The sequence below is a fragment of the Botryllus schlosseri genome, chromosome 9 (genome assembly GCF_051294905.1).
Source record: "Botryllus schlosseri isolate E-star chromosome 9, Bs_hap1, whole genome shotgun sequence".
Classification (NCBI taxonomy): domain Eukaryota; kingdom Metazoa; phylum Chordata; class Ascidiacea; order Stolidobranchia; family Styelidae; genus Botryllus; species Botryllus schlosseri.
Window position 1 is genome coordinate 26382867 of NC_137244.1, and position 21155 is coordinate 26404021.

The 21155-nt window shown below is 40.3% G+C and overlaps 2 protein-coding genes across 4 annotated transcripts; both read left to right on the forward strand.

The window, feature by feature from the left end:
* Positions 1–2083: 2083 nt before the first annotated feature.
* On the forward strand, positions 2084–11634 carry LOC145446169 (uncharacterized). Of its 3 annotated transcripts, none has more exons than XM_080324404.1 (5): positions 2084–2514; positions 2882–3094; positions 4604–4822; positions 7092–7160; positions 11277–11634. In XM_080324404.1, the coding sequence occupies exons 1-5, from the start codon at positions 2466–2468 to the stop codon at positions 11378–11380; spliced, it is 654 nt and encodes a 217-aa protein (XP_080180530.1). In that variant the 5' UTR covers positions 2084–2465; the 3' UTR covers positions 11381–11634. The 3 variants fall into 3 exon arrangements, with proteins under 3 accessions (XP_080180530.1, XP_080180531.1, XP_080180529.1); XM_080324403.1 differs by having other exon boundaries at positions 2091–2514; positions 7092–7236; XM_080324405.1 differs by lacking the exon at positions 7092–7160 and having other exon boundaries at positions 2088–2514.
* A 5815-nt stretch (positions 11635–17449) lies between these two features.
* Positions 17450–20712, forward strand: LOC145446168 (uncharacterized). The gene has a single exon (XM_080324402.1). The coding sequence runs from the start codon at positions 18995–18997 to the stop codon at positions 20036–20038; it is 1044 nt and encodes a 347-aa protein (XP_080180528.1). The 5' UTR covers positions 17450–18994; the 3' UTR covers positions 20039–20712.
* Positions 20713–21155: the final 443 nt, after the last annotated feature.

Below are 21155 nucleotides of genomic sequence, written 5' to 3' on the forward strand. Positions count from 1 at the left end.
AATTTTCAAAAAATACTCTATAATTTATGATAATTCACGAAATAATTTGGGGCCCCCTTCGAGCTCGGCCCCCCCCCAATTGGGGGGTTTGGGGTGCGGCAGTTACGGTGCTGCCCGCTACGGTTCTTGTGCACGGCGGACAATGTAGGCTAATTAATTAAAAAATGTTACAAATGTGAATGTTGTTATCTTTTCCTGCATCAATAATCCAAGAAGGGCGTTTCGGAATCATAGAAACTATGCCCTGTATAGAGCTGGGATTTCCATCCTAAAGGAAATGATGAAATTTGTAAATACAGAAATAAATTGAAATATAATAAAATAACAGTACATAGCAATAAGCTACTACTTAATCATGAGTTGACTTTCTTCCCTCCACCACCAAATGATCAATTAAGACATTGTCGGAGCAAAAGCAAGCGCATCCATCACAATAACTGAATAGGTTACTATTACTAATCAATGTAACTATCGTGTTTATTGTGCATTGGGATTCGGGGCTTTGATATTTTAAAATTTTCAAAGACGATTACGGTGCAAGAAAGGTTGGGAACCCTTGGTATAGAGATTGCTATACATTTGCGTTTAAAAAATGATGCGGGAATAGTATGCATTTACATATTGCGCTATATGTATCGATTCTTATTCTATTTGCAACGAGTATCACGGTTTGTCGTTTTCCATTTCGGCTACAACAAGAAACTTTTATTGTTACTTCCACTTGGCGAGTCACGAAATGAATATAGGAATGAAAGATTCATGCAAAAGTTAGCCTGTCCAAATATTAGATGCTCGTGGTTCAAATTGCTGAAACATGCATTCATCATTTTAAGTCACGTCTACTGAATGGCATCGAGATGTGCACTTCATCGGAGAACGCATGTGATATCATTTCCTTCGTGACATAGACACAACTTCCACGCTTTGCGAGTTCCCCTGGGCTCGAATGTTAAACATGTGATTGTGAACAACATATTGAGGTACGTTTCCCTATACCCGGGATGGAATAGTAATATAAATATCACGGTGAGATATTGTAGGGAGTTACTGAGTTCATCGATAGATTAGTATACTATATACGGACTGGATTTCATCAAAAATTCTACGTTGTTGTTGTTGTTGTTAGTATTGTGCATATGGTGTTCGGCTACTATGGCCTTTTACACCAAGTCTTAAGAGTCAGACAAATCCTTCAGCGTCACAACTGTCTGCCGGTGAGTACAACGAATTCAGCCACAGGCAGAAAAATCTGTGGATCTGACAACAGTTTTGTGGGCTGAAACGGTATGCCTAGATTCGCCGCTGTCGTCTTCAAGTGATCGCGGTAGGTCGAATAGCGTTCGCATTCAATTAAAAAGTGTTCGACCGTCTCGTCGATACCGCACGTATCGTATAAACCCGTCTCGTGACATCCGATTCTGCGAAGGTGCCAGTGGAGTCTACAGTGGCCCGTTTGCAATCTTATCAGAATTGATGATATTTTTCGTGAGGATATGCTGCAGCTTGGCATGATTGTTTGCGAAGCAAATATTTCGCGATATTGCGAATAATCATCCGATTCCTTGAATTCATCATTCCATCTTTGCTCACGGTGTTTGGCGATTTGCGATCGTACTTCCTTGATTGACAGCGAGATTTGTTCGACCTCGCGAGCTGGCGTTGGGTACGCTGCGCTTCTGGCTAGCTGATCAGCCTGATCGTTTTGACCCGCTCCCATGTGCACAGGAATCCATATTATATGCGTAATTATGTTGCTCCGCGACAGATTTATGCAAGACAGAATAGTTTGAGTGATTAAAAAATTTTCATACTGACGATTGGCTATGGCCCAAATGGCACTCAGACTGTATAGCTAATTCACACTGTGGGCGAAGATTGTTTTCAGCCCATAAAATACCCTTTAATATCCCGACAAGCTCCGCAGTAAATGCGGACACATGTTGTGGGAGAGCGACATTAAAAGAGTACTTAACACTCTCGACAAAGAATCCTGCGCCACATCCGTGGTCGTTTTTAGAGCCGTCACTGTAGATCCTTGCGTGGTTACTATATTTCTCATTAATGTACTGGTTACACGTTAGTTCAATGGCAATAGGGTGGTGTAATTTGACAATTTGTGAATACTACTGTTACTGAATGGCATCGAGATGTGCACTTCATCGGAGAACGCATGTGATATCATTTCCTTCGTTACATAGACACAACTTCCACGCTTTGCGAGTTTCCCTGGGCTCGAATGTTAAACATGTGATTGTAAACAACATATTGAGGTACGTTTCCCTTACCCGGAATGGAATGGCAATATAAATATCCCGGTAAGATATTGTAGGGAATTAATCAGTTCAGCGATAGATTAGTGTATTACGGACTGGATTTCATCAAAGAATTTGCGTGACGAAAGCGATACCAGGACAGATTCGAAAGGGATAAGCTTTTATACATCGGGTTAGAAATAACAAATTAGAATGAACTATTTGAAGAAATGGAGCTGTTGTTTATTTTACTTTATGACAAGTAAGTTGAACTACATTGTCCTATTGTGCAACTGTGCCCGTTCGAGTAACTTCAAAAGTGTGTTGTGTAATAGATCGTGTAGCCTATTTCAGACCATGGCGCTCCAGACCTTTATAAGAGGTAACCGCCATAACCGGGCTGTATAAATCAGTGTTTAACAGCCTTTTCATATTGCTGTGGCCCATTCTTAGTTTTGCAAACACCACGTGGCTCACCTATGGTCATAATATAAAATGAATTTTGTCGACTCCAAACCAATGCATGGTTTGAAATATGATGTCATAAAGGCTATATCATTACCAATCCTTCTATAATATTTCATAACACACTTACAAAGTCACTCAAGCCAACGGCCCAAATTTTGCAGGGATTGGCAACTTTGGTGGGGCTTCAAGCAATTTGATTGTGCCTTGTGATGGAACGGAAAAAGTGCAGCGAACTGCAAATCAACACCAATCAACCAAATACACCCTGATTCCCGATAGAAATTGCGCGGTAAATGATAAAGCTCTTGTAATCAACCCAGACGGAGTGAATTTATTCTCGGGAGAATTCTGCAGGGGATACGTCAGTATACCAGGTATGGACATTCGTTCAACAATAACGGGTGTATTATGAGTAACGTAATAACTCTACTTAGCTCGATGCAATCGATTAGTATGTATCTTAGGCTTACCATATTTTGGAAATGTAAAAAGAGGACACTTTTTCAGAAATTTCAGACATGCAAAACTGGAGAAGAATTCTCAAAAACCGGTAAATTTTTCCCACTTCGTGATCGGTTGACTAAAAAAAAAGGTCATCACTTCCGCTCAGAGCTCAAAATAACGTTTTTCTCTCTACATTGCCAGGTGGATGACTAAAAAAAAGGTCTTCTTTTCGCTCAGGGCTTAAATCACCACTTTCCCCTCCGAAATACCCGCCGGAGCTTCACTTCTGCGCTAATTTACGGCATATCATTCGCGAGTTCCTCTAATTCTGACCTAAATTTTCAAAAAAGAGGACAAAATCTCAAAAAAGAGGACAAAAGGGCGTCCGTCCTCCGAGGACACTTTCAAAAAAGTCAAAAAAGAGGACAAATCCTATTAAAAGAGGACGTATGGTAAGCCTAATGTATCTCAGAACATGAAGAACCATCAACGCGTAGCGTTAGCATCGCTTAAGTCAGGGGTCACCAAATTGACGTGCAATGGTCCAAACACTGCCAAGACCGAGACGCTTAGAAACGGCTTAGGGCTGTGGTTCTGAAATTGGGGGGCGCGTCCTTCTTGTATAGGGGCGTGAAAACATCTGGAGGGGCACGGAACTCCGGTCAACTAGATTTTTTCGTGCTCCGCGCGATTTACCTTAAATTCATAGTTAAAGTTTTTGCTCCGTGTCTGTATAATCCGGAATCCATATTATAGAATTCTCTCGTCAACATTCATAACCTTGCGTGCCATCAAACTATCCGTTGGGATTGCTAGAATTATGGATGCATTTTGTGGTATGACGAGGGGCATGTCTAAAAAGGTTTAAGAACCAATGGCTTAGGGCTTCCCCACACGATCAAGCTTTACGTGGAGATGGTCTTTCAGTTAGTGACGTATCTCGCTAGCACCCAAAAGCGTTTCCAGGTATCGTGCACAGCTCAGCGTTCAAAATAAAATAAAATTGATTACAGTGATCCGTTATTGTATTTTCATTGCTTCAATAAAATATTACTTCTTTGTGCTAACTATCCCCATCGTCTATGTTAGGTAGCACAGCGTTGTTTTGACGTAGAGTTCTTACACGTGGTTGCGTAGGTTACTTTACATCCATATTGAATTCATGCGGCCCGAGGCCGCTACAAAATTTGAAAAGTGGCCCGCAACCCGTTTTGAGTTGGCGACACCTGGCTTAAGTAGACCTACATTAATGTAGCAGAATATTATCAACCCCAATCAGCCGAAGAAGCTGTTACATATAGACATATTGTGCGCTCCCTTAATGTCACGCTTTAGAGAAAAAAGATCTGTATTTCAGTGCAACATGATTGCAACATCCGTCAATTTCACATTTTCATCACGACTTGAAATCGACCGACCGAAAAGCTTTCCTTTTTAAGGAGGCTTTACTTTGAGCCGACTGGGGCGAGGCACATGCTTCGTTTACGCTAGAAACATTTCCGCATGCCAGAAAACCAAGATGATACCTCGGCATTGTGATAAGAACCTTTATATCGAACGAAAGTCAATATTTCCATCGGTAATCGAGTTGATGCAGGAATACGATCTGGAGTCGGCTGTCAAATTTCGATATTCTCTTGTCTCTTGTAATTACACAGGTGAGTATAAATTTGACGAAAATACTCTAATTCCAGGATTGTAATGATTCGAGTCGCAATTTTCCGTTGATTCGAGTCATTTTCTTCAAATTGGAAAATGATACGACTCGACTTGAGAATCAGTTTGTGTATTGACTAGACTTGTACTCCAGTCATTGCACATGACATAACCATTCGAGACATTCTAAATTGCTTGATTCCAGTCTCGTGTATCATGACTAGGGCAATTTTTTTTTGACCTAAAAAACGGAAGATTTTGACCTAAAAAATCTAAATTTTGACTTTTTTTGACCTAAAAAAACTGAAATTTGACCAAATTTTGACCTCACGTATGCAAATTAGGTGTTTTCGCATATAATGTTAAAATTGTACTACTTATCTTCATTTCTGGTTGGAACTGTCTGTCCTTACAAAGTAGATTGGCCTGAACAAACGTTTTTGGCTCAAAAACTGACTGATTTTTACATGAAAAACTAGTATTTTAACAAAATCTGGCCCTATGAAGAATTCCAGTAGTTACATTACGTATTCTAGTGGAAATAATTAAAATTTGTTGAGGTACAACGAAAGATCCTTTCCTACATTCTCGGGTAGAAAGTGTCTGTCCTTACTACGTAGCTTGCCAAGAACGGAGAAAGAACGTTCAACAGCAGCATTTGTTGGCTGACAACACTCAACTTGTGTGCACACTGCTGGTGACAAACCGTGTTGCTTCATTCTGACAATGTTGTCTATATCACAATTTTTCAGCTTGCGCTTTTTGATATAAGAACCATGCAATGGCCAAGCAGTCTTGCTTCAGCTAGGATATTGCGGTACGTTGACCATAAAACCATGTCACTATTTGTTTCATTTGACCATTTATGATTGACAATGAGCAGACGATGGTCCGTTTACAACGGTAGGCCTATAAAGTAGGCTACAAGCTGTAAAATATCAAATGATAAGTTCACCGACAGCGCAAAATCTACGATACAAACGAAATGCAGAGGTCAAAAAATGTTTGACTTTGTAAACAATTTTGACAAATTTTGACCCAACGCTACAATTTTGACCTAATTTTGACTTTTTTTGACATGTCAAAAAAAAATTGCCCTAATCATGACCGATACTCTAAAAATACGGCCAGAAGCCCTATTTTATCCGTTTGAATAAAAATGATAACGGTGAGGTAAATGAGAATATTATGAATGCGAGGTCTTCGATATCACCGAAGACTTTCGCAGACGTGAGTTGAACCCGCCTTGAACTCTCTAATGAACAGTGAACTCTATGAATTGGACTGAGTCTCAGCACTATGACTCGGACTTAACTAGAGTCACAACTATATAAAAGTAAAATTGGCTTGTGACTCGGAATCCCGTGACCTGGTTGCGACCCTGCTTAATTCTTGTTTGAAGAAGTTGACCATAGCAAGTAACAAATAATTCAATTGATCTGTCGATTTCGGCCCTTCAAATCGATGTCAGTTTGGAGCTTAGTAGATCGGATATGTATACCGTTTGGTACAGCGGAGATTAGCGAAACATCGTTTGTTCAACTGCATGAAATATAACAGCATTCCATGACAGACAAACCGAAAACAGACCTCAAACACGTTTACATCAAAAACCGCATATTAAAACATCTATATCAGAGGTTCTCAACCTTTTTGTCGTCGCGGACCCCGGACCGCCACGGACGCCCCAAGTTCAAAGTTAGTTAGAAGTTAGCTCAATTATCGTGCAACCGTCCTCTGTCTCGTGCAAATAATAATTGTAGGCTAGTAATAAATAGCAACAATATGACATTTCTTCAGAATAACATCATGTATGCAGAGAAAACGAAGACTTTTATTATTTCAAAGCGAATTTTATAGCGACGTTTCTTAAAATCCGCGTCGTTGATTTGATATTAACGAGTGCCGAAATCCATTTCCACAAAGATAGGTGGTGACGAATACAATAATAACGTGGAACATTTCCGATGACACTTTTGGGCATGATCGCAACATATGGCACCAAAATTGGGAGACAGAATGATAATGAACATATAAACCCCAGCCTCGTTATTTCTATCTCGCAGCTCATCTTGAAGCCATTATGTATATCACAGGGGAAATGGATTTTTGTAAACTAATAGTTTTCAAAACCCCAACAGAACATCACTAATCAGCAATATGTTTGTATCAAGGCTCTTGGCAATTTGACTATCAAAATGAGCTCGCACAGTAGAATATGTACAGTACATGTACCATAATAAATTTAGCAAATGTTATTATAATTTACAGATATTGCAAGTGGATTACTGAATAACACACCCAAGCCAATGAGGCGTAGACGTGATACGTCATGTTATGGTATGAGAACGGCGACAATCGTCTTAGGAACGCTTTTGACAAGCGTCTCCGCGTGCTTTATAGCTTTGACAATATGGTGAGTCGGCGGATAACTTACAAGAGGGGTGTCAAACATACGGCCTGCGAAGCAATCCTGAGTAAATGGGAAATTCTTGGGCCTACACCCTACATATTGCGTAACCAAACGTCTGCATTTACAGTTAAATATATTGTATTCCTCGAATATATAGAAAATACATACCTAAAATATACTATTATGTATAGGCTTGGCTATAAAGCATTCAAGGCAAAACGAAGGTAACATTTCGGAATCCTTTGTCTGGTCCAGCCCGCAACCGATCAAAAGGTTTGAATCCGGCCAGCGACCCAAATTGAGTTTGACACCACTGATCTACATCATACGTGTATGATGTAATAATGTATGTAAGCTCATCATAATTTGATTGAGCGTTCTATTATAATATTTGGATGCTCGATATATAGTTGTATAGTTCAGGGATATATAGAACTCCGGGATGGCTGACTGCGTCAATTGCGTCATCGCCGTATTACCTAAGTAGGTCCCGATTCGCGCATTCAGTTTTGATGCACGTTCTGGTCAGCCGCTTCATCTATCTTTAATTTTGAGTCTTTGAGAGCGGTAGAGGCATATAATATCCATGTTTATGTTTTTTTTTATAAAGCTAGAGGTTAACCAGGTCATGAGATGTTCAGGTAGTCTGAAGCTTTGCGGTATTGGCCTTATTCCTTCAGCAGCAATTTACCGGTATACTCGCCTTCGGAATATCTCTGCTTCTGTAGTATCTTATGTAACATGTTTTGCTGCGTTAATAATCGTGAGAAGATAACAAAATGTACAATAATTTCCAACGTTGACATTGATATCAGCATTAGGATTTCGATTACGCCTTGCGGTATGTTTTTCATTTACCGGTATGTTATGCGAATGTGTCACCATCCAAGGTTGTACATTGTAATAGTATACAAGTGTACATTTACACTGTGCCGTGTCAACTATGAAGGCGACCGTTAGGAGGGACTTCGTCTGTTAAGATCTTGTGCTAATATGTGAATATGCAGGTTGTGCTGGTATTGCAAGCTTACCGGTATTCCAGATCATTGCTGGATTATTCCTAGTATAAGAATTGGAGCCACTGAGTACACTACCGGTGTGCAAGATTCGAGAGGCATTTCAATTAAGGATAACCAACCATTTGAATCTAATACAAAAACAACACGTCAAGGTCGTTGCAGTTGTAAGTGTCCATAACAACTGTTGAGTGTTGAATCCAATCTCTTGTTACAGATATTATTCATCAGTTGCGTGTCTGGTAAAACAAGGCAGGCATATGTTTGTTAATGAACGGCACCTTAAGGCTACAGTACTGGAATTATACTTCAACAGAAGTGCACTGTTGTGAACTGCCAACGGCTGACTCCCAGAATATGGCCATGACATTTGTTGACCATTGGCTCTTACTGAAGCCGTGAAGATGCCCACTCCCTTGAATGGATAAGCCAACACAATCGTCAGGACACGATACGACCCTGAGATACGGCCTGTCTTTACCATATAAACACTTATAGCCTATAGGCTATAGGCCTGTACGACGAAGGAAGAGAAAACTCTGAAGATTGCTTTCAGTTTGCAAGGTTTCGTCAAATCGTCGCAATAACGCATGGAGCTCTCCTCAGTCGGCCCAAGGTAAGTTTGGCTGATTCTAGTGATACGTTATTAAATGAGCTATTTACATTAATCCTGATGTGGTTAAAGTAGTCTGCATTGCTACTTAAGTAACAGTCGTATTCCCGGGTGTACTGGTATTTAAACTTCCTCAAGTAGCTGTAGAAAGTGAAATGCCTGCAGGGTACTCAAGTTTGGAGATGGCTGCTTCAAAATTACAAGATGTATCTTCGAAAATAGGCAACATCTACTTGGGTACTGCAATGAAGTAGAAGTTCTTCACTACTGACCAACTCTGCTTACATCTATATTCTATATATATTCTTAAGGTGAATTTGTGTCTCTAAATACATCATTTGTTCATTTTTGTTGCAGATTCCAGAAAATCAAACGCAATGTTCCAGCATTTGCATCATGTCAACAGTGGATATCCTGATATATTATACTGGGCACATCCCATTGAAATCTTGGCAAAGATGGCCACAATCTGAATATTTGGATCTCCTGCCTCCTCACCGAGATGATTTTTTGACATGGAATCATCTATCGCTCTATCGGAAAATCTGCAAGACAATGATACTGAATATTTCTTAACTGATAAATGGCATGAAAGGCTTCAGGAGGCCCATTCGTGATGTACCGTTAAGCCATGGTGGTAATTTCTTCACTGCGGTCATGAAACTATTTCTCGGTGAACAAAATATCAGCTGAATTCAACAACTGGGTCTACCGAATGCTTCTTAAATTGATAATGATAAGGACCAAACTTCTACCCCCCGAGACTGCATTTGAACCTGAAGAGAAGTATCAATGGTGTGTTGATTTCTTGATCAACTTTCATTGAGTGACATAGAAGATGACAATGCTGCTATCACAATTTCGAGTCCTTACAGGCCGTCCTATCTTTTCGTTATTGTAAATGCTCCATGGTAGGGGTGCATTTATAACAAACGGTGTTTGAAATACCATGTTTAAAACATGCTTTAAACAGAGGCCCTTTAAAAAAAATTCTTTTCATGTTGTAAAATTATGCCATAATTGTGTAAATACTTTCCAAAATACGTGTTGTATGAGCCTACAGACTATTACCACGGGATATATCCGACTAATATCGATGTGGGATGGCTGGAACCCTCAAAATAGTCGGTTCAACAGCAATAGCACAGATATTTCGTCAAAGGAGCTATATCTACACTATATTTTCAATTGTCAATCTCAATCCAATATGACGTCACTATTGAATATTCTTGACGTCATGGCTTAAAAAAAGTATGTTTTATACAAGGTCCGCCTGGTTTTAAACATGTTTGTTTTAAATGCAACCCTATACTCCATGGTAATTGTCGATTAACGCGAATTGAAATGGTTGATTTAATCAATCCTATAACCCCCCCCCTCCCAGCTGCAAGGATTCCGACAATGGCTTGTAAATAGGTAGAAGACGCTGATATTATTCGTTATTCACTCTGTTATTTATGGCCTGGTGCAGATTATATGTGTAGAAATTAAACACATTCCTGATTTACTGAAATTCAGAGTTGTCATGGTTTACTTGGTTGGCTACACAGCAGTGTCATACTTTACTAGGTTGGCCATACAGCAGTAAGGTTGTGATCTGGGAAGAATGTCTAGCTTACTCACCAACTATTCTGCAAAAGGTTGAGGATCATTATTCTAGAAACAGCTGTATCGCTAGCTTGCATAAAAGTGGATATTTCGAGGCAGATTGCAGGTAACTTTCTGGACCTACTTAGGTAAAGGCTAAAATGAAGTCAGCCATCCCGGAGTTCTATATATCCCTGGTATAGTTATATATAGTTATATACCATATCACGGAACTTGAAGTATATTTTATCTCTATTTACATTTGCAACCTACAGATTGTTCAAATATATTTTTTTTACCAAATTCAACTGACTAAAAATTATTAGGTTTCTTATAACAAACGTCGAATTTGGCTCAATTCCGAACAAACCGTTGAAAGCGGAGCTGAAGATTTCGGATTTAAAATTGTATTTGCGTTGGGGAATTCTATCATTTAGCTATGCTAGCCATTTCATGGGGTAGGGACAGCCATTAAAACTTGATTTTTTATATAAATATAATTTTGCTACTCTTTTGCGTCCACTCCTACAAGTTCGAAGGGAGTAAATTTGATGCGCGGCCATTTTAACCACCTAGCAACGTTACCAACTTACCAGTAGAATAAAATAAAATAAACAGTTATTTTCAAACAACCCTGCTATACATACACAGAGAATGTAGGCCCGTATAAGTATAGCATAAGCAGCTCGTGGAGCATCCAAAATATAGTTTCCTTTCTACATAGCCAAAGAGCGAGATTTATGTCTGTATACCATCAGTGTGTAGATGCAATATATTTGATTGTGTCCAAGAAAACTCAACACGTCTCGATCTTGTTCCTTTCCTAGGCATTACCGTCTTGTACTTCGAAGTACAAAAGAAATTCAGTCATCGGATAAAAGTTCAACTGCGAGGCCTTCCACGAAAAACCAGGAATGTATCTATGATGTGATAGGAGAGATCAGTCAAGGAAGCATGAGTCAACCAGCTGACATAAACAATATTTTATACTCGACATAACACGACGCATTCCACATTGCATTGTTTGCAAAAGATGCAGATCACCTAATGCTATGAGAGACGGTGGCCTTTTGTATTGAGCATATGCGCATGCACATACGAGGAAACAATCCGTAAAACATAATCCATAGACGCTATATACTACATAGTGTTTTCATACGCACAATACACAAATGTACAATGTGATATGGAAGACACAACGCATCGGATTTAACAGATATCAGGATGCCAACACCAACGTGTAGAAGTAGCCTATATATTGGTGTAGAAAAGATGAGGAAATATTCTACTAAACCACGGGTAGTGTTGTGAAATGATTGCATCTCATTACATTCAAGGAGACAGCTTGATACTGTGGAAAGAAGTGATATGAACGTACGTTGCCAGGGCTCTCTGGCTGTTGCTGTTAACTATACCAGTTGCGGCAGTTGAGCATACGACACTAGTTCATTGGAGCTGTTCAAAAATAAGTGTTTTTCAAATTTGACTGGCTACCCCATGAAATTGTTAGGTTGTCTGAAGAGAAAACGATTCACAACGAATTTGGCTACACGCGAACCAGTATAAGCAAAGTTATACTGGAGTACAGAATTTAGGATTTGAAAATTGAGCCAAATTTCAGCATCGTTTTTTAAGACATCTTAACAATTTCAAGGGGTAGCCAGTAGAATTTGAAAATATTTTATATTTGTATTATGAAATAATTCAAAACTTTTTTCTTATATACTATATATCATTGGTTCTATCGGTTGGCATTGAGACAAAATTGGTGTGTAGCGTTTTTTAGGTAAAATAACAATTTCATCAAGTAGCCAGTAAAATTCGAAAAAAGAGTTATTTTTGATCAGTCCTATCGTGGATGTGAGAAGTTAACCCCAAAATAATCCTTATGCCAAAATGAACCGATATCCTAACCCGAAGTATAACCAAACCATATGTCAATTCCTTACCCTAACTTTAACCCACTTGTCGAACTGTCACATGGTCATATGTCCACGGACGGTCTCATCAAATAGTATTCAGAAGCAATATGTATACATTGGTCATAGTAAATACCGTATCGTTATTCGTAAACACTTCCAAATGAGATTTATAGAGAATAGTGCGTACAAGCCGACGTGAGCGTCTCATTTCTCTTATCGTCAATTCTCAATCAGAGGGGTTGTATAAACATATTCCGATGGAAACGGAGAAATTCAAGAACGAATGTTGAGTTGCTTATATCGCTTTGAATACAAACCACCATATGGATCATTTCGAGCAGATTTCGAAGATTTTGAAGACAAACGGTATTGTGGGCTTTTGCTTTATTTTAGGTCAGCGATAGTCGAAGGATCTTTCATGAGTGTATAGCTCCATCTTGAAGAAGGCAAGGCTTCGTTGGGAGGAAATTGTAGTATTTATGCGCTGTCTTAATGACTGGAGAATGGAGATAGTTGTCCTGGTATTTATTTCATTAAGCGAACGTGCCACATACATAATGCATCTCGCCGCTGGAAATATAGCCTGGTCATTTAGTTGGTCGTATTTCCGATTTGAAACTGGCGAATGCGTATAACGGCTGCCAAGGTTTGCCTTGCTGGGCAGAAATTTTGCAGCCTGTGATCACCTACTGGTATACTCACACTTAGCGAACAGAATGCGTATTTCCATCCAAAGGGCCGAAACGGGTGTTACTCGAAGCAGAACCTAACTCAGAATTATATCGCGGTCATAAATCCTACATGCATAATTTGGTTTAAAATGCTGTGCTCGGCTTACACCGCCGTAAAAGTCTGAGGTTGGGATGTGGTTTCGCTTGCCATGAGTGTATAGTCACACCCGCATATCAAGGGTGCATGGTACACGGGTGGAACGCGAAGCGTGTATGAGCAATGACATCATCGAGCAAAGAGAATGAACGCAAATTATAGTTGCGGAAAGGAATTGCATAATACTAATGTATAAGATTCCCTCGGACATCAGAATACAAATACTGACGTCTTGCGGTTCGTTTCACCATAATATGTGGGGCTGGATCAATATACGAGGCTGCTGATGATGAGCTGTTTTACGGAAGCAAATTCCTATAGCGTGTGAGCAAAGTAATCCTTTTGATAACAGAGGGTTAAGCTTGGTATGCTACCGTATAGCGGATTCAGGTGCGTCTAACAAAAATGTCGCATCTATTTCGTTCATAATTTATGACCTAAATCCTTATTCTATCTTATTTTCAGCGATCAGCACCGGTCACAATCGAAAGAAATGAACTTTTTTCAGTCATCAGGCAGTTTTTAGACAACAACTAGACCAGATGGCAATATACGCGGCCATGATTAGAGTCCGAACTGAAGTGGTCACCTTCTTTTAGTCATCAGCTTTCAAAACTCGCGGCTGGGGTGTCCAGACTGTCCAGTGTCCACGCTACCGCTTAAAAACTCGGGGGTACGCGCCCTAAAAAAGGCTAACAAAAGACTGGCTTAAGGTATATAAGGAAAATAGCTCCACGGCTCCATTTTCAGTTATTATGTCAAGGGGAAACACAGTAGTGACACAGCATGAATACTGCATGAAATCGCACGCGAACGCAGATTAGATTATTTTCGAATGGCCAGTGTTGCGCGTAACTGTATTATTTCTTATAATGGAGACCGTATAGCTGTGAACCGACTATTTCGAGGGTTCCAAGCATCCCGTATCGTATACGTCGGTTATATCGGGTGGTAATCGACGTCAGTAGGCTCATACAACATGTTTTTGTAAAGTATTTACACAATTATGGCATAATTTTACAACTTAAAAACATTCTTTTTGAAAGGCCGTTGTTCAAAACACTGCTTGAAACAGAGGTCTCAAACTTAAATGTGCTCGCGGGCCAATTTCCTAGTTTTCGATGACACCGCGAGCCGCAACATCAACAGTAGGGGCATTCAATGTATTTCGAATAATAGGCCTTGTATACTGCCATTCCACACACATCGTGCGATGTAATATCGTAATATTCACGCCTGTCATGAACACAAACGCAAGTTGAATATTTGAATGTAGTTGTTGTTGTACTTGGCATAACTTGACGAAACAATGAGATACAGACACAATGCAAGGGGACAAATGCATCATGACACCGTAAAAACTGTCGCGTGACAATTCAACAGCTTGCGGACATTTGACGTGCCACAATTATAGGTAGATTGTCTTAGAATTTACCAAGGATTGATATGATATCAAAGCATTTGAGCAGTGCAGCCCAATCCAGGTTTCGGGTATACTCCCGATAGGTAGGCTATTGATCATGTCATTGCCAAAGTTAAGTTAGATTTACCTTCGAATATTGGAGCAGACAGCATGAATACAAAATTAGTTTGTCATACTCATAAAATGTACAAGCGCTTGACAATCCATTTGTGTTAAAGCTGTCCAGCGTACCGTTTTGTTACTCGCCACATTCAATTGGCGATAGCCACTTTAAATTGGCGATAATACCATTGATAGACAGACCCAAGATGCAATTATAACTAATATATACATCAGGGTGGCAAAAGCATGCGAATAGTTGCCATATCGACATGCTTAGATAGCGAAATCCGCTGCGCTGCGCAACGCCCGCTACGACCATTTGATTCCTCAGCTCATACGACAGTTTGCGTTTGTTGCATCCATGGCTTTACGAACCCACAGCGTTCCAAGTCCTTCTCTGATTTTAACGTTTGAACCGACTCCACTGTAGTCATTTTGATTTTATCACCCAGTCAGTCCGAGTTCGAGTAATTCTACGAAAGTCACAGTCAAAATCACACTCTTCAATCAAGAATCCCCAACGGATCATTTTTGTCGTCATAAACAGGCAATGTGACGTAATAGCAGATCTTCCATCGCGTGGTAGTGTTACGATATTAAAGTTTGATGAGTAGTTTGAGGTTTTTTGGAGCAGTTTTGGAGTGAATTTCAAGTTCCCAAATATAAAAAGATATGTGACAGTTAACTATTGTCGAATATTTGAAAGTCAAAAATGCTTGCGCGGGCCGGGGGCCGCGTGTTTGAGACCTTTAGTTTAAAACATGTATTACACAAAGTGTTCTAAAAAAACATTTGTTGTAAATGCAACTCTAAATTGAGCACTGGACGAATTCTCTGTCGGAAATCCATGTATAAAAATTGTAATAGCATGTATCGAAGCGTTGGAATATTGAAAGTGGAAGACATTTTCAAATTTGAGATAAGGAAATTTGTGCATAGCTATCATCAGGGTGAACTGCCACTATATTTTGATAATCTGTTCAAGACACCTTCAGATACCCACCAACATCATACCAGATTTTCTTCTAACTTGTCTCTGTCTGTGCAACACAACTCTGCCAGTCTAGTACAAAATTCTATCAGTTTTATTGGTGTCAATGTTTGGAATAAGCTGCCACCTAATCTCCGCAATTTAGACTCTTGTGCTTTTAAAAAACAATGTTTTCATTCTCTTATCTCCAACTACCGCTAAACTGTATTTGCATTGTATTTCGAATTGGTCCATGACACTGTGTCTTGTTTTTCTTTTCGTTCGTTAGCTAATTTTATTTTATTTATATTTATTAGTTATCGACTGTTAAAATTGCTCATGTCCTGGGTGGCTTTGGCTCTGAAGACTTTGTCATATCGAGCCTCCCGTCTACCTTGCATGTCGCGTTTCACTGTTACATTTTTGTAGTGTAATGTTGGTATATGTAATGTACACGAATAAAGATTCTCTCTCTCTCTCTCTCTCTCTCTCTCTCTGTAGAAGTCCCTACAATATAATACAATTTAGATCAGTGGTTCCCAAACGGTGGGGAATTCCCCACTGGTGGGGAATAGACGCATTTGGTGTTCAAAATTATATAGAGGACAGTCTACATATTCTCGGAGACACATGCGCAATTACCGTTACCAGTTAACTGCTCTGGAATATATGTATCGAAAATTATCTTGCGTGTTGTTCACAAAACCTCATTTTTAAATCTGGATGGCCAATGATGGCGTCACAAACGCATCTGGAACGACTAGTTTAACGTGAAATAACGCTTTTTGCGATATTTTGAGCGTTACTGGTATCGGTTCACAATACGTTTTATGTTGAAGTTATTGGCGATTGTCTTGCGTACTGGCATGGTTGTGTGTCTTTTGTAGTCAAACCAGCAAATAGCTGCTCTGTGATGACAAAAGTGCTGGGTAGTGGGGAACAGGACCGTAACTGCCGCAACCCCCCCCCCCTATTTCAGCGATTTAATGTTGCCGAATATCTGATTATTGGTTACCTTTCCCCACCAATATACGTAGAATTTATAGCAATGGTGACTTCGTCGTCGGCCATTACTGCGCCACGACGACCAAGGCATATGAAGTTATAGGTCATGTAACATGCAACTCCGAGAAGTGTGCCAGAACGATCAGCAGTTAAAGGACCTTGGCCGAGAAGGAATGTCCTTGCGGTTACCCAAAACGTCGATGTATATACAATATACACATATGTTTAATTGGCTAAATTGCTGGCGCCGAATGTTCCTGTCCTGGCGATCTGAATCCCACACGACAAATGCCATTCCGCAGGAAGAAATTATTTACCAGTAAACAATACCAATTTCGAATCGTGTGTGCCTTTCAATTTTGGCTATTTCCATATCTTTTGACATAGCAGATATAGGAGGTCACGAAATAGCACAATGTAACGAAGTCAATATACCATCGGGTCAGCCCGAATATGTTCAATTCTTATTTAGGGGTCCTACCTTTTCCAACATACCTCACTCAGCCCTACCGGCAAATCTGATGACGTGAGCAAAGCGGGGATAAAAATTGAGACCAAAATATATGCAATTCCCGATCATATTAGCTGATTCCAACACGAATTATATAAATTTTCTGCGCTTGGCGCGTTCAGTCGAAATAGGGTGACGCACTTTTAACAGTAGACCCAATGTAGCTGATAAGTGGCAAGGAAAAGCGTACAGGCTCAGCGGGGTTGAGGTGGTTCTGGGGCCCAAGACCAATGTTTTTTTGGTGGGGATGACAAAGCGCTGTTACGGTCCTGGTGGGGAATGAAGGCTCGGAATAAATCTGAAGTGAGGAATGAAGACAAAAAGGTTGGGAACCACTGATTTAGATTGTCTACAATCGTCTCGTGAGTCTGCAAGCGCTTTTTATCAGCAACACAAATTGAAGCTCATCTAATTCAAAACCCGTTCTGATATCTTATTGAGAAATCAAAGGCATTAAGCTTTAATGAGATATAAACGCTTTCAGCTGCTCTATCAGTCTTGCTATAATTTATTTACCAACACCGGTAAAATAATGACACAAAACGGTATCGATCCTTGCTAATAGTCCTGCAGCAATTAAACCAATCCAATTGATTTCGCGACGACATCAATATTATGAGAAGTAAATAATTTATCGTTGGCGTGATTGGCAGCGGAATATATAGTCCGTGAAGGAGCGGACTAGATTTTCAATCTGCATTTACGAACTATTCAGATGGGTCGAAGGTGCGTGTACTAATCTTAATTCGATGGACTCGTTTTTTCTTTCACTTTCCATTCTCCTGTTTAGACTACTCAAATTTAATCAAATAACTTATTGATTTATTCATCATTCACTATGGGATGACATAGTATGTCGATCAAGTGGATATACAGAGCAATCTTCATGTGTACTCTAATTAGCGTGTGATTAATGTCGGTCACACGGGGCATGCCTTAATTCATCAAAAATCGTTTTTTAGGTGAATCACTTCCCGCAACTCACACAGTACCAACATCTATTCTTCGACGACATCAGAGGGAAGTGCTTCATGCATTGTAAATGCAGTCAGGGACCGTGAATGACACTATGTTTCACGGACAACATGCTACATTCGTGCGATGTGTCAGTACCTGCATGATGTCAAAGGCAGGCATATAAGTTGATGGATGAGCGTGTTTTGATCGAGTTCCCAGCCGAGAGACCACTTCGCATATTATTGGATACCGATGCTTGTGACTAAATAGAAAGTCATAAAGTGTAGGAGTGCATGAATCCAAGCGGAAAATGTGACACAATTTTGAGGTTAACCCTCTATAACATAATGTCGTTTCAGCGGGCTCAAATCTGGACGTTAGGAATTCGCTATATATATTGCTTGAAATCTGTTGTACGTTGAATGAAAAGAATAACAGACGATAACATAAAAGGCTAAATGAAAATGAAGTGGCATGTGTTGGCAGACCAAGTCCAAAAGTCAGATCGTGGTCCGGTAATGTCGAGCGCATCTAGGAAATATGATACGGCTTCAAGATAGGTATTCAAAATTCTGAGACTGAAACAACTATCATATGAAGGTGGATCCTAGAGAATTCGCGATGTCATTGGCAGAGCGGCATGATCATATATTCACGGATTCGAATTTTAGATTTAGATGACACATTGGAATTATTCTGCAGCAAAACCTCATCTATTATGCAATCCGGATATTGATGCTATCCACGAACAAGGTTGACTGTGTGATCGTCAAATGCGGAATCAGTAGCAGCAGGTCGTTTAGCCGCGTTTTATAGCGTTCGCAGATATGCAGTTCGCTACGAACGCATCAACCGCCTTGAATGAGTCTGGGAATGAAATATGGAGGAACACTATAAACACGGTTGATATCCTGACAGCGATATTTGGTGTCTTCACATTTTGGTTGCTGTTTTCCTTCATGGTTTATGGAACTAAGACTGGAAGATGGAAGACCAATCCCGGTACGTCAAGCCTCAACAGCGGCAAAAGCTACGTCATTAGCATAATAGCTATCGCATCTACGCTTCCAGTGCTGATTTGGACCGAGATTATCAACCGCTTCCCGTGGATTTTAGGCGAAGAGGTCAAGTGCAAAACTCTTTCGGACATCGGAGCTTTGCTGTTCTTCCTATCTTTATACGCCGCCTACTTTTTCCTGTGGTATCTACAATTCAAGCTCTATCAACACCCGTGCGTCAAAGACAGAGTAAGCAGGATTACGAAAGTGTTTAATCTGATGTTCGTCGGTATGATGACTGTAGCCTTTGCAACCGTGATTGTGGTGTTCAATGTGTACGGAAGGTACAAGTTTGAAGACGGGGCTTGTAAATACAACGCGACGTTTACTCAAAAAATCACCGTCACTTTAGCGAACGCGTGGGCTGCAGTCACGGTACAAGTCGCTTTGATTTGGTCCTCGATATATCTAGCGGTTCGCGCTAGATTTCCAATCCCGGGTTCAGACGACGATCAGTTACACTCGCCACCGAAGAATGACTGGAAAGTATTTAAAAAATGGTTCATTCCAGCGGATAGAAAGACTAATTTCGGCCCTATCGAGAAGATAGTGAGGCGCATGGTCACCAGTTCGTTCGTAATCGTCGCAACCGATGTGGTAGCGTGCTGTATCGACGTTATAATCGTTCCGAGCGCGTATCCCGTCTCCGCGCATATGATAGGATACGGGTTCAGCAACATGGTGAACGCGATTTGCATCGTTTCGATTTTTGGATTTTCGCAAAAAGTGATGTCGCTCTGCTGTCCGACGCGATTGGAAATCCGTGAAATAAGGATGCGATCTAGACCGGTACTGGCGGACATCACCGGATAAGAAACTTATGGAACGTTTCGAGATAACGAATCTATTGCAACTTTTTCGTGTGAAAAACTATGCACTAGCTGTGCTGTTTTGTTACCTATCGAACATCCATTTGGGTCGGATATATATATATATATTCAAATCAACCCAGAAGCAGAGGGGATCAGCAACAAATTACAGACACCTGTTCGGAGTTGTCAAGTATAGGTTTCGCCTACTAACACTGCTTTCTCAGTTGATTATGGTTTTTTTTACCGCTTCCACTTCTACTTGAACAGCTCGTTTCGCTAAACTACTTTCTGTTTCACTTTGGGATTTTGACAAGTAAAACGCAGGATGAGATTCGTGAGTGAAATTGTCATAGCAACCAGGCGAAAGTGCCCTTGCGTCACGGTGACTGAATATATTTTCGCAAAATGGCGCCTTTGAGATGTCATTATAGTGTTGAACGCGAAGATATATGTTACATTGACTAATGCAAGTCTGTCTGCTTTTTGACCTTCCATTCTCTACGTTGACTTGAATAACAACACTTCGACCATCCTGTGCGAGGAAGTGTATATCTAGAAACCGTTGCGTTCCTATTCTTTGATCGCTAGTGCTACGTTGCTTATTGCTGACACGTAACGATTTACTGAAACTGGAAATTCTACTTTTATCTGCATTAAAGCCGCGATCTAATATTTCTTCGGCCTTTGTGAGTTGAATTGCACCGCCGTGACCCGCGGAAGTGGTTATGCGTCTGCATAAGCGATGGTATAAATAAATGTATGAGGCATAGCGGCAAGTCGTGCAAAGTGTCATTTTGAAAATGATATCTTTGCGTTAACCTACTTCACACAGCCGTGATCATCTCATGCCATTTGAATATACATATCGGATGTCCAATTATCGCACTCAATTTCACAACAGTGACGTTATAATATCTGCTATACGCATTTTTTATATTTGCGGATGCGACATCGGCACGGCTTCTTGACCGGTAAGTCATGGGTTCGATCCCCGGCTGGGTGAGATCAAACATCTATGATTGGTAACAGTGCACTCTTAGCGAAAAGAGTGTGTTTTCACACCCAAAGGGCTAAAAGGGTGGTACACGAAAACGGAACCTAATTCAAAATTAGATCGC